This window comes from Podarcis muralis, chromosome 5, assembly GCF_964188315.1.
Source record: "Podarcis muralis chromosome 5, rPodMur119.hap1.1, whole genome shotgun sequence".
NCBI classification, from domain to species: domain Eukaryota; kingdom Metazoa; phylum Chordata; class Lepidosauria; order Squamata; family Lacertidae; genus Podarcis; species Podarcis muralis.
In genome coordinates, this window is record NC_135659.1 from 57,454,161 (window position 1) to 57,471,647 (window position 17,487).

At 42.0% G+C, this 17,487-nt stretch overlaps 1 protein-coding gene across 2 annotated transcripts in view; it reads left to right on the top strand.

Annotated features, from left to right (window-relative positions):
• The window catches only part of BLTP3A (bridge-like lipid transfer protein family member 3A), a 53,158-nt gene that overhangs the window by 12,456 nt on the left and 23,215 nt on the right, over positions 1–17,487 (top strand). Inside the window, exons 2-8 of one of the 2 annotated variants that reach the window (XM_028734089.2) lie at positions 8,110–8,272; positions 10,249–10,287; positions 11,720–11,811; positions 13,718–13,907; positions 14,557–14,697; positions 15,848–16,018; positions 16,985–17,156. In XM_028734089.2, the coding sequence (XP_028589922.2) occupies positions 8,110–8,272; positions 10,249–10,287; positions 11,720–11,811; positions 13,718–13,907; positions 14,557–14,697; positions 15,848–16,018; positions 16,985–17,156 (968 nt within the window). Of the gene's footprint in view, positions 1–8,109; positions 8,273–10,248; positions 10,307–11,719; positions 11,812–13,717; positions 13,908–14,556; positions 14,698–15,847; positions 16,019–16,984; positions 17,157–17,487 lie in introns of those variants that run through there. The other variant, XM_028734090.2, reaches the window with a different exon arrangement.

Here is a 17,487-nt window from a genome sequence, read left to right on the forward strand (position 1 = left end):
AGCAGAAGCCTTAGAGTGCCACTCAAACCAAGACCCATTGGAGCAACACTGTCACTGCTGAGTCTACAGCTCCACCAGGCCATGTGTCTAGATTTTATCAACAAATTTGCAGTTTATCTAAAAAAAGCTCACCAACTTTCGGGTTTTCCTTTAAAAAAAGTGTAACAATTTTGGGGTGTCATGGTTTTTAATTTTTGAAATATGGCAGCCCTACACTGTTCATACTAAGCTGGGGGAAAGAAACACTTCTGCCTCATCCAACCCCTCTCCAGCATGACAAATCAAGGGTTTGGATTGTTTTGTATATCACTAGAGAAGTTTTGAAGGTTTAGGATTTACAAACCTAAAATTATCCTCAGAACTTTAAAACTCAGTGAAGGACTCAGTTGCAAATGTATTCGATTTAGTTGTAGAAAGGGTTGATAGCAATGCCTTTTTGTGGAAATTCTGGTAGAGTTGCTAACCAATAGATTATTTACTGCTTTTATAAAACATTTGGTCCTCAATTTTTCTCATTTATTTATTTGTCACCTGCTTTTCAGGACACATTGTCCTTACAAGGCGAGGCCCTCCAAATGAATGATGTTGGACTGCAACGGCCTCCTTCCTTGACCATTGACCATGATATCAATGGTATCTTTTGACCATGATATATATCTCTGGGCTAATGAAAATTGAGTTCAATGATCTCTGGAGGCCTAGAGGTTCCACACACATGCTTCAGTTAACTCTGGAATTTGTAGTTTTGTTAAGGGGTTGAGTGACTGTTACAGGAAATTCTAATCACCTTCAGACCTAATTGTGTGGATGAAGCAATAACTGGTCCCAGTCTGGTCTGATTGATATCCCACCTCTGCCCCGTCTTATAAAGTATTGCTAGTGCAACTGAGCCATGATTAGCTAAAATGAGTTAGCCAAGTTAGAATCTACTGTACTGGTGTATTGCTCCTTTGGTCATGTACATACAGACAACGACCGATTAATGCATGCCCCAAAGATGCACAATTGTGCACGGCACCGAACCAGGATGTGACCCAAAAACATAATATAACACAACACAAAATGGGTGGAACGGGGGTGGAGCAGAATGGAATGGGGCCATAACAGGGCAGAGCATGCTTATATGCGCTCTGCCAACATGTGCAGGGGTCAGGAACAGAACCCTCATGTGAAGTGTAAATCAGCTGTATATCCTCGTGGTAACCACAATGCAATTATGAAAGTTGCCTACCTTTATTGATATATGGAAAAGAGAAACTTCTTTTCTGCCTCTTCATTCTAAGGCTCAGTGTACACATAATGCTAAGCCAAACTATGGCTTAATGTGATCCCAGATAGGAGATTGTGGTGGCTAAACTCTTCCCCTGCTGCTATGCTATCCAGGGCTAAGAACTCAGGCTGTGGTTTGTCACCTCCAGACAAATCATGAGCCTGTGTTTGGTTGACATGATAAACCCAAACCATGGTTTAGCACCAGGTAGTGCAGCTGCAGTCAGACTAGGAAATAAGTGCAGTGGTTACAGTCTTCTCTCTGGGAACCCATGTCTTCATCCTAAGCCATGGCATGGCTTAATGTTACATGCAAACTGGGTTTAATTAATGAAGGTATGCGATATACTCCATATTCTCCAGCGTTCCTGTTCTCGTTTCCTATTGGTAATCTTCCTGCAGTTCCACACTTCAAATCTAAAAGGAAAATCTATTTTGGACAGGCTACAGGGAACTATTTGCTTCCTGTCTACTTTGTGAGCCTGAGAAACTAACAGACAGCCAAGTTGCCCTCCTTCCTCTCAATTGTTAAATTAGCATTTCTGTCTGTTGCCCGCAGAAACAGATGATGTGAGCTGGAGCAAGTTACTTTTCTCACTTCTCATTTTGTATATACTGTGATAACATTAGAAAATGTTGCTTAGCCTGGCTGCCCTTGGCTGTTTGAGGCAGGGTGATCTCTTGTTTGCCACAGGAGCAGCCACACATTAATGCAAATATGACTATCTCTTTTTGTGAACTCAAGATATTTTTAGGTGTGTTGCAGAGTTCATTGTTACTGACTGTTGCACTGCAGAATGGCATGAAAGTCATGGCTCTGGGAATATAACATGGTTTCACTGTTCACTGATATTATTGTTGGATCAATCCATCAACCTCTGATGGATGATTTAGAAGGATTGGATCCGGCATCACTTTTGCTGTGCTTGTGTGCCAGTATCCATACTCAGCAGAGTTACATCTCAACGCAGCTCCTTCCTTGGAAGCGTCTTCAGGGTTGGAGGTACACACAGTAGGCAATAAATACTCATGGATGCCATAAAGATTCAGTCAAGTGTGGAAGTTTACGTGACAGGCATAAAAGCGTATTGGTAGCAAATATATACAGCCATTCACCACTGCCATGGTCAAGGCATGCTTAGAGTCCAACAAGAGTCCAAGACTCTCTGTTTCTCTCACCACAAGACACAAGCAAGAGACTCACAAGTTATACAGAACCATTGGTATCAATACTTCCTGTCACACTGTGCATGTCCAAAGAACAGTTCCCACAGAAAATGTCCTTGCATAGACAAAACAATCTCAGCCTTCTACTGCTTCTTGAGACTTCTTCTCTGTTATTCTCTGTTTCTGGAACAAATGATTCTCTCACACAGAGAGAGAATATCCAACAATAATTTCATACAGTGAATAATAGCTCAGAAGAGAATCAGAAGGCGGAGGATTGTCCAGGTGATACCTTTTCCTACATCTGGTCGCACCTGCCTGAAAGTGCAAGAAAAGGTATTGCAAGAAAGAGGTATTAACTAGTACAAGGAATTTGAGCAGCTACTGTTGCGGACTGTGCTTCCTGCGGTGCTCCTGTTAGTCTCTAGCGTAGGATTTGCATTAGCAGAGATAGATGGAGGCTGCACAGTGTCTATGTGTAGCATACAAGCATCAGGCACTCTGAATCAGCATGCCTAACAAACAAAAAAATCCCAACCACCTGGAAGCCAACTTGTATATTAGTTATACATTAAGGAGCTCAGGAAAGTAGCCGAGTCCTATGAGCAATGTAATGTGCGAAGATGGCAACTCATGCAGTACTGTGGCAGCCACTTTTGTGGACAAGGAAATACATATTCAGCCACCCCTTTCATAGAAGTTCCTGCTGTGGTACTGAAGAGTATCTGCCTAATTATACTGCTCATATGATTAGATCATTGTCTATGCTACTAAATGCACATAGAGAGGCCAGTGGAATGTATGAATTAGCCATAAATTGGGTTCACCAGGTTCTCAGCTGTCTGTTCAGCATCTGTTTCTTGCAGAGTCACAGCCAAACCTGGAACTGATTCTACTTGTGACCAGAATAGCCCTTGTTCACTCTTCTTTTCCCCGCTGAGTTTCTGGCAGAGTTTTGCTGAAGTCTGTCTTTGTGAAAGGCACAATGAAGTAGTGCTTTTTCAGGCAAAGGGAAATGAGAGAACCACAGGGCGTGATTAACACTGGAATCTAATCTTACTCTTGCCAACAATGGGGTCTTTTCTTCTCCACCTGCTGGGCTGCTGTGAAGAATTAGAATTAGTAAAGAGGAATGTGTGTGAATTGCTTTTGGGTTTTCAGTAATTAGCAAATTATCAGGCGGATAATCTCGATGAACTGGGATCCAGAAAGGCTGAAGATACATTATCACACAGTTTCAGTTCAGATTGTTTTTTGTTGATAACATTTTTCTATGGAGCTAGGTCCTTTGGAGAGGATAACTTGATCTGTTTTTCCCTTGACAGTCCCTGTGGCCTGTGACCACACTGAGAGACCTGGTTACAGCCTTATTGCACCAACCCAGAGTGATGTTGAATCATGTTAATGTTATGTGCTTTAAATAGAACTATTTTTTTGCAGAGTGATATAGTACTCTACTAGTTGCAGATTAGATACAGCCTAGGGATTCGTGTGTCTAGAGAGAAATAAAGGCTTAAATTGTTCTCTCATGGCCCTATTCACATCTTCATTGTATACATCAGGGAGAAAACAACCCCAGCCACTGCTACCTCATTGAATATAACTAATTACCGTATTTTTCGCTCTATAACACGCACCTGACCATAACACGCACGTAGTTTTTAGAGGAGGAAAACAAGAAAAAAAATATTCTAAACGAAACAGTAGATGTATGATTTTTGTGGTTCATGCTGTGGCCACAGACATGTGATCTGATGGTGAGTTTGGGGTGACCCAGTGCAAAAATCCTGAGGATCCATGTGGATCCGTGCTTTGTAACCACGTTTTAAGTGGGGAGGGAAGGAAAAGCACTCAATGGACAAGGAGCACGCGTGGGGTGTGTGGAGAAGGAGCTTTTCTGTGAGCTGAGCGGGGAGGGAAAGAACACTGTTGCTTTAAAGGTATACTTAAGGTATTTGCCCTGTGGCTGGGGTTTTTTCCATTTAACAGTTTGCAGCCTTTTAATTCTGCTCCTTGTTTTGAGGCAGAATAGATTTGAGCAAGTGAGGAGGACTTGGATTGCAGGGGATTCGCCATTAGCTGTGTAAAAGCGCTCCTCCTTGCAGCCTGAGTGATAAGCAGCCACCAGCAGCAATAGAATGGAGCACAAAAAAGCGGTAGGGGCACTAGGACCCAGACAATGCTCAAATCTATCCTGCCTGAAAACAGCTGAGAAGCGGGGGATAGCCTTTTTTTTTTACTTCCTGGTTTTCACTGCGCTCCTGGCTCAGAGCTCCAGGTTGGTTTTTTTGTTGTTGTTTTTTGCTGCTGGTTGCTTAAATTTTATCCTTCCTGATCCAAGCCCTCCTGTCCCTCTGCAGCCTCATTGCTCCGTTTAGAGAGCGCTCGGACCTTTGCTAGCTGAGGCTGCAGCAGCTGTTGCTGGCTACTTTAAAAGCGCTTGCTGGCTTTGAACCGCCTGCCTTCTCCCGGCTCGCTATGGCTCCCGTCTGTCCCTCCTCCCCTGTAAGCGGCTGCTGCCCGCTTTGCTGCCATGCCTCTCCTTCCCTCCCTCCTCCTCGGCTCCTCCCCCTCCTCCTGGCTGCAAAGCAAGCAAAGCTAGAGCCGTGCAAAGCCCTGCAAGCGGCTCCCGCTTTGCTTGGCTGACGGCAGCCACGGCTCCGATCCAGTGCATTCGCTCCTTAACACGCACAGGCATTTTCCCTTACTTTCTAGGAGCAAAAAAGTGCGTGTTATGGAGCGAAAATTACGGTAAATCAGGCACTCTGAATCAGTAAAAGCTTGACCATCTCAGGAGTGTATGCTAATTTCTCTTCCTTGAATTTCCAGTTTTAGCAAAAAGACACAACTCATGTGCATGGTATTAGTCCATTAGTATCCTCTTCCTTGTGTTGGGGAGAAGGACCACTCAGTGGTAAAGCACATGTTTTGCATGCAAAAGTTCCCAGGTTCAATTCCTGGTATCTCCTGATATGACTGGAAAAGACTTCTGTCTGAAACATTGGAGAGTTACTGCCAAATAGTCCAGTCCAGAGGTAGGCAGAAGGTAGATCAGGGTCCACTGGTAGATCTCTAGGTGATTTTCAGTAGATTAGCAAGTGCTTCTGATTTCCAATTGTCTGAAAATAGCAACAACTAAAATGTTTTCACTTTCTAAATTAGGCTGATGGTGTGGGGGCCCTTGGCCTAGCTTTGCTAAAGCAATGCCTACATATATCTGCCCAACTGAGCCACCATATTGCACCTGGCTCCAGTTGGTAGATCTCAGGGTTTTTGCTGTTAAAAAAAAAGTACATCCCACAAGTCAGAGGTCTGCTCATCCCTAGTGTAGACATTGTTGAGCTAGATGACAAATGGTTTGACGCCGTATAAAGAAACTACAACTAATCCAGAATGCGGCAGCTAGACTGGTGACTGGGGGCGGCCGCCGAGACCACATAACACCGGTCCTGAAAGACCTACATTGGCTCCCAGTACGTTTCCGAGCACAATTCAAAGTGCTGGTGTTGACCTTTAAAGCCCTAAACGGCCTCGGCCCAGTATACCTGAAGGAGCGTCTCCACCCCCATCGTTCTGCCCGGACGCTGAGGTCCAGCACCGAGGGCCTTCTGGCGGTTCCCTCATTGCGAGAAGCCAAGTTACAGGGAACCAGGCAGAGGGCCTTCTCGGTAGTGGCGCCCGCCCTGTGGAACGCCCTCCCATCAGATGTCAAAGCGATAAATAACTACCTGACATTCAGAAGGCATCTTAAGGCAGCCCTGTTCAGGGAAGTTTTTAATCTGTGATATTTTACTGTATCTTTGGTTTTTATGGAAGCTGCCCAGAGTGGCTGGGGAAACCCAGCCAGATGGGCGGGGTACAAATAATAAATTATTATTATTATTATTATTATTATTATTATTATTATTATTATTATTATTATTACTTCCGGGGGGGGCATGGTTAAGAGACTAAGAGCAAGAAAAAGTTAATTTGTGCATTCCTTCGTACTCCCTCCCAAGGTTTGCTTTAACCTGGGTATAATTTTTCCTGTGCATCAGTACTAACCAGGATTGTGGCTAATCAGGATTGCCCTTGTACTCAGAGTTGAATAACCACTTCAAGCCCTAGTTCTAGATCTGGTTATGGCAGAAATCCTGGCTACTGTTACCGTAATTTGTGATGCAGCTGTAATGTTACACTGTCGAGGGTGGAAGAATATGAGCTTGCAGAACATTCATGATATCCCTGTCATGCTAAGCAAATTAGGTACCGTATGTTACATCTATATCAGGCCAGAGGAAGAAAGTGAAAACATACACTGGCAAATTTCTGTCATTGTGTATCTGAACTTGGTGTTTTCACCCCTCCTCAAAATGTTCCCAGTATCAACAAGAGCTGGGAGTTTTCTGGGATTGGGCAATTCTAAGAGATAGTTTTGGTATGAGTGATCCACAAGGGAGAGGGTATCAGGCAACCCTGCACAATCCCACAGCAAGCTTGCTGTTAACCTCAGATTGTGATAAACTCCTTTCTTTTTCCTGCTTAAGTCCTGCCTCATGCTAAATGGTTGCTTACAGAAAGCTTGCGGTAACTTCACATTATGGTGACGATATGGGGGAAATATCTGAACAAACATTAATTGTGCAGTGTTATATTTCTGAACAGGGAACTCACAATTAACAACTAGGTTTGAAAAAGGACAGCAGTTGTCTTTTACAGTGGATAACAAGGAGATGGCTGGTGTAAGTTACTTGAAAGGACAGGACAAGACAAGATTTTCCAGCATAGAGGAAAACAGGTTCATAGCTGAGCCTAAGTATTGTTGTTGTTGTTGTTTAGTCGTTTAGTCGTGTCCGACTCTTCGTGACCCCATGGACCAGAGCACGCCAGGCACTCCTGTCTTCCACCTTGTCGTACTCCTTTCCCAATTTTGAACCAATCAGTTGTTCCATATCCAGTTCTAACTGTAGCTTCTTGTCCCACATAGAGATTTCTCAGGAGACAGATGAGGTGATCAGGCACTCCCATTTCTTTAAGAACTTGCCATAGTTTGCTGTGGTCGACACAGTATATTAACACATAAATGGGCAGAGAATTGCAGCCAGGGATTAAAAGGGCTGAATATCAAAAGAGAAGCCCCAAGTATAAATTTAAAAGAAATGTACTTCATAGTTTCACTGCCATCTTTGCTTTCCCGCTGCTTAATGTATTCATACCAAAGTCTATTCTACTTTCCATTCCACTCCATTCTTCTACCTGTCATTTTACCCTGAAAGCCTTTACAGTTTTTATCCAGCATTAGAACTATCCTCAGTCATCATATTGACTCTAATATCTGAGACCTACTCGGCAGGCAAGTGTACTGAAAGATATATGTGTTTTCTAGGAGGAGGAATTAACAGCTAATAATTATAAATACTAGCAACAAGATAATATGCTCCAGCAGAATTTTATGTTGCTGTCTGTATTAATTTATGCAGCATTTTAAACGTAAAACGGATCTTAAATTTTTCATATTTCTCTCTATATAATCTTGCAAAGGAGGACACTGCAAGTAGTAGACAATTTCGTGACATAATTCTTACTTTACAACAAGAATTATGGTGAATGAGCTGAAACTGAGATGAAAGGTTGCTCTGTCCACTGATCCATGCAAGCTTTAGCTCTTTCTCTTTTCCCCCTTGGCAACAGGTTTACAAAGAACCTCTCTCCTGATAAGATCAACCTGAGCACACTCAAAGGACAGGGGCAGCTGACTAACCTTGAACTAGATGAAGAGGTCCTGCAGAATGTATTGGAATTGCCCACCTGGCTTGCCATTACTCGGGTCTTTTGTAACAAGGCTTCCATCAGGGTGAGTTCAATTATCAGCAAAAGCTTTTGCAGTACTGAAAGTATTTCCTGTCCTGACTACATGCCATTCTTCCTCCTTCCGTACTAAACAAGTGCAATCCTCAGCCCAAGCTGCTCTGGCTTTGTACCCAAATCGCTAATCTTCCCATACACGTGCTATGAAATCTGCTCCAATAACTGGCACAAGAGGATCAAGTTCTGAACCAGAGAAGCTGCAGAAATTACAAGCAGACTGGTTAAATTCAGTTTTAAATTGATTGTTCTGTTTCATCTGAATTTGTTCTGTTTAAATGCATAATTGCAAGGATTGTATTTAGTAGTTGCAATTGAACATTTACACACAGAGTGCAATGTTCTCCTCTTGAAAATGTTGCCCCAAGCTCTTTTTGAAGCAGGAAATTGATTTTTCAGTTGATGTAAGCGAGTAATCGTTTAAGCTCCATTAGGATTACCCATAGTGGCACAAACCCCATGCAAAATGGTTTAGGAGATTGTTAATAAAAAGTGCAGCTTTGATTTGAACTGTTCCCAGAGTAATGACCCCATCGGCTCTTTTACCTTCTCTGTTTAATACTCAGAGCTGCTTTTCATGTTACTGCTTTTTGATAGGGATGTTAATACTTGCAACATTTTAGGAACATTTTATCGGCTGAAACACCAGAAATGTCTCTTCCTTCTCAGTACATGTATGGAGAAACCACTGGAGAGTTGAAATTACTGATCCTCCTTTTGCCAACACATTTTAATTTTTTTCTGACATATGTATTAATATGCTTGTTGATAAATTAACATGAGAAGCAGCCCTTGCAAGAAATGCAAAGCAAACACAATAAGGGAGTGGACTGTTTGTTATGCTCCCAAATATGAGACTGTATAACTAATGCAAACAGCAAGATTTCTCATGTGTAACATGACTCAGGATTTGATCTGCATGCGCATTGGCAAGCTTGGTTATGAAAAATGTAACAGGCCCAATCTTTTTCAGGTTAATGGAAGGTTATATAAAAAAACAGAAATTACAGAAACCAGCGAGGTGAAGGTTTCGTTTCATTGTCTCTAGAAAGACCATCTCATGCTTCAGGGTCTCGGTACTGGATAAGTGTTTTAAAAGATAGCTGGGAAAGGGGCTTTGTAGTAATTCACTAACATTTAACAGCATTACAGGTTTTGAATAAGGGTTATGAGGAGCTCATTACAGTAATTACATTGATTTGCATACAAAGATGAAGTTAACATAACAGTTATGCAAGGGGGATAACTGATGGGAATCCTCAGATGCTCTGGGGTAGGGGTAGGCAACCTAAGGTCCATGGGCTGGATGCGGCCCAATCGCCTTCTCAATCCGGCCCACGGACGGTCCAGTAATCAGCATGTTTTTACATGAGTAGAATGTGTGCTTTTATTTAAAATGCATCTCTGGGTTATTTGTAGGGCATAGGAATTTGTTCATCCCCCCCCCTCCCCACCAATAATATAGTCTGGCCCTCCACATGGTCTGAGGGACAGTGGACCAGCCCACGGCTTAAAAAGGTTGCTGACCCCTGCAGTCTGGAGGGTCTTCCAGTTCCCTGGAGTCTCCTTTCATGGGTATGGGAGATTACAGAGAGGTGGAATTGGTAACTTTCCTACATGGGTGGAAATGCATTTGGTTGGTGCAGCAGGATATTTGGATCCAAGCCGTTGTTTCCTGTTTGGCTGTATATTGTACTTGGGCATCTGATAAAGTAGGCATGAAGGTTCATGACACAATAAATCTAAAGTCCCAAAGCACTCTTTGTTCTTTATCAAATGTCTTCTGCATGCAAGGGTACAAGAAATAGGATTGTCCTCAAACAGCTTGTATTTCCATAGAGCTGCTTTTACAGTGTCACTTTTCAGAGCAGCAGTTTGCTGGAACTGATCTTATTACTGTCACCCTGAATCTATTTAGCCCTTGTGACAGTTCGTGTTTATTTTACATCTGCTTTCTTGTTACAGATCCAGTGGACAAAGCTGAAGACTCACCCAATCTGTCTGGTAATGGCCTTGCTTACCTGTTAGTGAGAACTTGTAACTCTAGATTGTTTCAGAAAAAGAGAGAGCCTGTGTTTTCAATGCTGGAACTTAAGGCTATATACTTCTGCTGTTGATCAAATTGGTGGCAGCATAGGGCTATTTCCAATATTGCAACTTTCATTGAGAGGTATAGTCCTGTATAATTCCAATGATTAAAATTAAAATGTGGGAAGGAAAGAGCTGATACGTAACCCACTAGTGAAATACGCTGACCTTTCCATATATGCATTTCTGTGTATATTAGCCATTTTTGATATTATACTGTTCCTTCTTGCATTTTACTAGTTGCTTCCAAGGCAAACATCTAGTTTTGATTCAGTTGTGATTCAATTGTGTTAAGTCACTTCTGAGATTATTGCCTTACCTGTGTACATTCAAAAATTATACACAAATGCACAGTTTTGTGTTTTTTAGAGTAGTGACTTGTGAGAATGAAATAATTTTTTTAACATGGTTGTAATAGGCTAAGTAAAGGTCTTTTCTTTTCAGATCTAACACAAAAATGTCTTTTGTATTGTAATTTTTATTTTTATTTTGTTAGCAACAGCTAATTGGCCCTTTTGAGGGGATGAGAATACTGCTGGGATTTTTAGGGGCATTTGGTGCACATGGACAATATGTCAATTCCTTAGCTAGAAATGTCTGTCATATAGAAATGTTGCAATATGTAAAGTAGACATAAATTTGCCCTGAATCTAGGCATACGTTTTAATATGTTTTAGTATTTAACTTTTGTGTGTTTTATAGTACAGTTGTGATTCCCCCCCTCCTTGATTTTACTATTTTAGATTTTGTAAATCTATTTAAGGGTTTTTAAAATAATCAAGCGGTGTAGAAATGTTATGAAATAAAATAAATACAATAAATCATGGTGGAACTATATGTTTTCTTGCAGACAAGTGTTCCCTAATTTGCCTTTTCTGGAATAAATAATGGTGGGAGTTGTCAACAGTTACAAGGGTAAATAATTGAGTAGGAAGAAAAGTTATTTAATCCCACTTGTTTGCCAATACTTGACTGGAGATTCCCCCAATCTCAAGGCTGTTTCCCCCCTAGCTGAACTTACTTACAGTCTCAAAGCTTGAGTAGAAGCACATGCAAGAGAGATGAAAAATGAGGAACAACATCCAAAACAGAGAACAGCCAAGTAGATCATACAGAAGACATTGCTGTGTAAATAATTGTATAAGGAGATTTGCCCCAGGAAGGTTTTGATACTTGAAACCTATTGGGCTTACCAGACTTGTTTGCCTAGCCTCTCATTTGTGCTAGTAATTAATCCTGCAGTTTCAGAAGGAGCCTGAATATCTTAAACCCAAACCTTTAGGATAGCTAATGAACACTTCTTTCTTAGGTAACTTTTCCATGTCTTGTTTCCTTGCTATGTTCACAGTTATTGGATAAAGTTGAAGTGGAGATGCGAACATGTGAAGAGCCCCGGCCACCCAATGGACAGTCTCCTATTGCCCTTGCTTCAGGACAAAGGTTAATATTGCTTGTAACCAACATTTGTCATTGCAGTGTTTTATGTTACTTCTGCTTTCCCTGTTTAAATGATGTGTTGGGTCTGACTTTGTAATCCAAGTTTTCTACTTTTCAATTCCTGCTGCTTGAGATTTTACTGAAAATCTGGACACTTACGTGGAGCCTGTGCCACAGAATACAGAGCCTGACTTCTGTATTGACAAATAAAGTATTATACATTTAGACTCAAAACCACAACAAATTCTGCTTTTATATGGTTTTGGTGTAATAGCAACCCTCCTGTGAGTCTTGTGTAGTTTTTCCTTGATCCTTTTCTTTCTTTTACAAAATGCAACCAGGGAGGCTACATTCTTTTGCAGAAACTTGGGGAAATGATTCTTAACCTTTTCACTGCTTAATAATTCTGCTAAGTAAAGTTACAGGCTTTTTCCTTTTTTTTCTTCTCTGCACTGTAGGACCTAGATGGGGGACCTTTTTTTTTTTTTTGCAGGCTGGAGGTTCCTTACCCCCTGCTACAACATTTCTGGCTTCTCTGCTGGATATGACTCTGTAAATGAGTATTTTTGTTAATGTGGAAAGAATTGTTATGTGGCACTATACATATTGTACACAGGTCCATACCTGTCAACTTTTCCCTTTCCTTGCGAGGAATCTTATTCAGAATAAGGGAATTTCCCTTAAAAATAGGGAAAAGTTGACAGCTATGCACAGGTCCCACTTACTGAAAACAATGGAAATTGTTTGTCAGGCAAGCATTCACATAATGAGTCCATAATTTCCATTGATTCTTATGGGAACATTTCTAATTGGGGATGTGTCTCTTTCCCCTCTCTCCATGGTTTCTTCTTGAAATGGTTGCAGCCAACCAGCAAAAGTAAGACAAAGAAAATACTGACTTCTCTGATCTCTCCTGTTCCCCAGTTTGTCTGATCTCTCCTGCTCTTTGATTTTTCTGATCTCACTACCTCCATACCTCCCTGCATGGTTTTTGTCTGAAAATGGCTGCTACCAACCAGCAAAGCACAAACAAGCAAAGAAATAAGGAAGCAGGCAAACTCCAGATGTTTGGATATCTGAATATGCAGAGTATATAGTAAAGTTTAGGAATAATTTTTTATGTTTGGATAAGTGAATTTTCAGAGTGGGAAGATAGTGGACCCTGCATGTATACTCTGTTTAATTAGTTGCAGCCACCAGAGTGGTACAGACAGGGTGGCATTGCTTACCTGGATTCCAAATGCCACATGTTGCTGCCAGTAACTGAGAAGGAGTGTGGTGCAGTGGCAAGAGCCCATGCTGCCCCAGCAACTGCTACTGTATTTCATGTTGTTAATGATAAATAGTAGGGGGTGCAGGTGGTGCTGTGGTCTAAACCACTAAGCCTCTTGGGCTTGCCAATCAGAAGCTTGGCGGTTCGAATCTGCACAATGGGGTGAGCTCCTGTTGCTCTGTCACAACTCCTGCCTATCTAGCAGTTTGAAAGCACACCAGTGCAAGTAGATAAATAGGTACCACTGTGGCGGGAAGGTAAACAGTGTTTCGGTGCGCTTTGGTTTCCATTACGGTGTTCCATTGCACTAAATATAACTTGCTCCTCTTTGTTTATTACTGTAGGATCATAATTGCTCATGAGTGTTTCAGTTTATAAATTGAATTCAATTACTGAGTACATTATAATATCCTGAAACCTCAGAATTTCACATTCATGAGCAGAGAGACATTTCATTACTACAGTGTTCCTTGATACTGAAGAAGGGTTGGAGAGTATAAGCACGGAGGTCACATCTAGCTTGTGAATCTGCTATGTTTAATACCTGTCTAGCAGAAACTTGCCTTGTAACAATGTTATGTCATGCTGCAATGATCAGATTTCCTGCCCTTTTAAAAGCCCTTTCCCTCCTTACAGTGAATATGGCTTTGCTGAGAAGGTAGTAGAGGGTATGTTTATTGCTGTCAATTCCATCACCATCAAGATCCACTCCAAGGCCTTCCATGCTTCTTTTGAACTGTGGCAGCTTCAAGGATACAGTGTCAACCCCAACTGGCAGCAAAGTGACCTCCGCTTCACACGCATCACTGATCCAAACAGGGGAGAGGTAAGACCCTAATTAAATAGCCTCTTATTTGAAATCTCCTCTGCTGACTCACAAGGATTTGCAATATAGACATTCAGTGACACCCCCACGCCCACCTTTAATAATCTGCTACCGATCCAGCTGGTTACAGCAACCTCCTTTGAAGCTATACTTTCAAGGGGTTTGAATCTGAACCAGCTTCCCACACACTGAGAAAGCGAACCTTCACACACTGAGAAAGCAGGGAACTACCTTGTGCTGCCAATCTTGTTGGGGTTCCCTGTCTGTCCTTATTTCTGCTGGCAGGGAGCCCTGTTTGCAAAGGAGTAATTGGGAGCTCATCTTAACCTTCTGATTGTCATGTATGGGGCAGGTGGCCATGGTTTGTGGGAAACAGCCCTATGGCTCAAATTGCAACCTCTGTCAGGCCTAATTAGACCCAAAGGATAGAGGATGTTCTAAGGCTGCTGTTGGCCACATCTCATTCTGAAACAAGGTGGGATGCTGAAGAGTTCTATTGTTTCCCCTAGAGTGCAATCACACATTTTCTTCCTGCTTCAGTAAAGTATGTTTCCTAATTTGCTACAATACATTGTATCCATCTTTAAAAGTTCAGCATTCTTCCCTTTTTGTCTTTGTGCTCTCCCCCCCCCCCCCCCCCACTGCATAGGTTCTAACATTTAAAGAACTCACCTGGCAAACGCTTCGCATAGAGGCAGATGCTACAGAAAATGGAGATCAAGATCCTGTCACCACCCCGCTAAGACTTATTACGAACCAGGGCAGAATCCAAATATCTCTTAAGAGAAAGGCAAGTATGGAAAGCGCAGTTGGATGAAATACTTAGTAGGCCCCACAAGTGTGTTCAGATAACATCCTTTGGTCTTCTACTGAATATTGGAGATCTGAAACTCTTTGCTTATGCAGTCATTCTGCATTCAATTAGAAAGTCTGTGTTCTGTAGCTGTAATGAATTATTAAAATTTGCATTTTATTTTATTTTTATTTCTTAAGGTTTTTGTGAGGGACATTGTGTGGCATTGCAGAGTGGTGTAGTGGTTAAGAACGGTAGACTCGTAATCTGGTGAACCGGGTTCGCATCTCCGCTCCTCCACATGCAGCTGCCAGGTGACCTTGGGCCAGTCACACTTCTTTGAAGTCTCTCAGCCCCACTCACCTCACAGAGTGTTTGTTGTGGGGGAGGAAGGGAAAGGAGATTGTTAGCCGCTTTGAGACTCCTTCGGGTAGTGATAAAGCGGGATATCAAATCCAAACCCTTCTTCTTCTTGCAGTATGTTTTGTCTCAAACAGTAATAGAGAGGAGTGGGAACTCATAGTTAACATTAGGGTGTGTAATAAGTGTATAAAAGCAGAGGTCAAGGTACTGGAAACTATGCTCAAAAAAGAAATCAAACTCCCGATTTAGGGCCATCTCAAGTTTCCTCCCCCCCTAAAAAGAAAATATTTTTAAAAAAATTACTTCAGCTTGTCCAATTTCTGTCATGTTCTCCAGATTGCATGCCCTCCTTTAGACACTGTGGTAAAGCCCATGGCTGTGCAGATACCAATCACCCTACAGAAGTACATCATTCTTCACATATGATAACTTGATTATTATATACAAATTCCCACAGTGAGATGAGTGCTTGAAACACCCACACAGCATAATCTGTTCGTTTTCATGCTCTAGCAAGTTTAACAACGCAGCCTGTTCCTTTCTTCTTCAGATAAAAGTGATAAATGCTGAGCTATGAGCATGCTGGCAAATGTAACTTCTGTCAGATACCCGAACTAGATATCTGCAATCAGCCAGAGGCATTGCCTACTTCTCACTTTGCTGTTGTTGCACATGTCCACTGAAACTCCGTTAATTAGTTCTGTGAAGTCCCATCAGCAAAGGGAGTAAATGTTTTTGGACCAGATGTTTATGCTAAACTTTTGTTTGTTTGTTTATGAGACAGACAAAGGATTGTAATGTGGTGGCATCCAAGCTCATGTTCCTTCTTGATGACTTGCTGTGGGTGCTGACTGATTCTCAGCTGAAGGCAATGATGAAGTATGCAGAGTCCTTGAGTGAAGCCATGGAGAAGTCAGCCCAGCAAAGGAAAAGTTTGGCTCCTGAACCTGTCCATGTAAGCAGCTCTTCCTTACATGCTATGGTGGTGTTTGGTAAACAGCAAAGACATTAGTGAAGAAGCTTTTACTGGGTATAGAATTTGCTGTCACTGTCAGATGGCTGCCCTTTTGTCTTTCACATAGTGGCCACTGCAGAGATTTTGCTTGCTGAGGAACAAAACATATTAAATATGAGAGCCAGGGTGGTGTAGTGGTTAAGAGCAGTAGATTCGTAATCTGGGGAACCAGGTTCGCGTCTCCGTTCTTCCACATGCAGCTGCTGGGTGACCTTGGGCTAGTCACACTTCTTTGAAGTCTCTCAGCCCCACTCACCTCACAGAGTGTTTGTTGTGGGGGAGGAAGGGAAAGGAGAATGTTAGCCGCTTTGAGACTCCTTCGGGTAGTGATAAAGCAGGATATCAAATCCAAACTCTTCTTCTTCTTCTTCTTAAATAGAAGCCCAAGAGCAGAATCGGTGCAAAGTAGCCCTCTCTCCAGTTGTGATTCCCAGCAACTGGTATTTTGAGTTATACTCCTTCTAATACTGGAGGTGGTATGCAGTCATCACGGTGAGCAGCCTTTGGTAGCTTTATCCTCCATGAATTTGTCAAAACCAGCAGTGGTGAACCACCAGCCTGGGAGCCTAGCTAGACCCATCTCATAATGCTAAGATCAGAGATGAGAGAAAGACTGCCTGATCTTTAAATAGTAAGGCTAAAAGGCAACATTTCTACCCATCCTGAAGATTCCGCATTGGTATCCCTCACTTGAATTCATGCCGCAGGTGAAAAGGAAGAGCCAAGGCTGCAAAAGAACAACCTTCATTTAATTAGACATTTTCAAAGCCTCACTCACCCCGTATTAAATTTCTGTTTCAGTAGAGCACCCTCTAGGTGTTTTTTTTAGTAGAACCTATGTCGTCTCCTTCCTCGTTTCACCTTGGTTCTATATGTATATGCCTAGGCTTAATTTCTCTGTTATAGATCACACCTCCAGCTCCGAGTGCTCAACAGTCCTGGCCTCAGTCATTTGGGAACAGCCACAAAGTGATCAGCCAGTACTTCGAGAAACATGATATGAAAGAGTCTTCCTACCACCTTCTCATCTCCCGTCTAGACCTTCACATCTGTGATGACAGTCACACGCGAGAGACAGGTACCCAAACATAAACTGTGATTAGGAAAACCTAAAATTCTCTTTCCTTATTCCCTTCCTCCCTGCCCCATCTTTTCTCATGGTCTTAATTTTTGAGCTGTAAAATTTTGCTATTGAAAAGCTGTATTTTATAAATGTTGTAAGCTGTTACGGGGTGTCTAGTAAAAAAAGCAGGTTACAAGTCTATATAAAAACTATATGATGAGAGACTTCTTACAGGCATCAGTGAAGCAGTAATCATGGTTCAGAAGTGCCTAAGAAGAAAACTGCATATTTTGAGGAGAAACATGAGGTTCCCAGCCCTTTGTTTTTCTCTTAAGGCAAATTATGC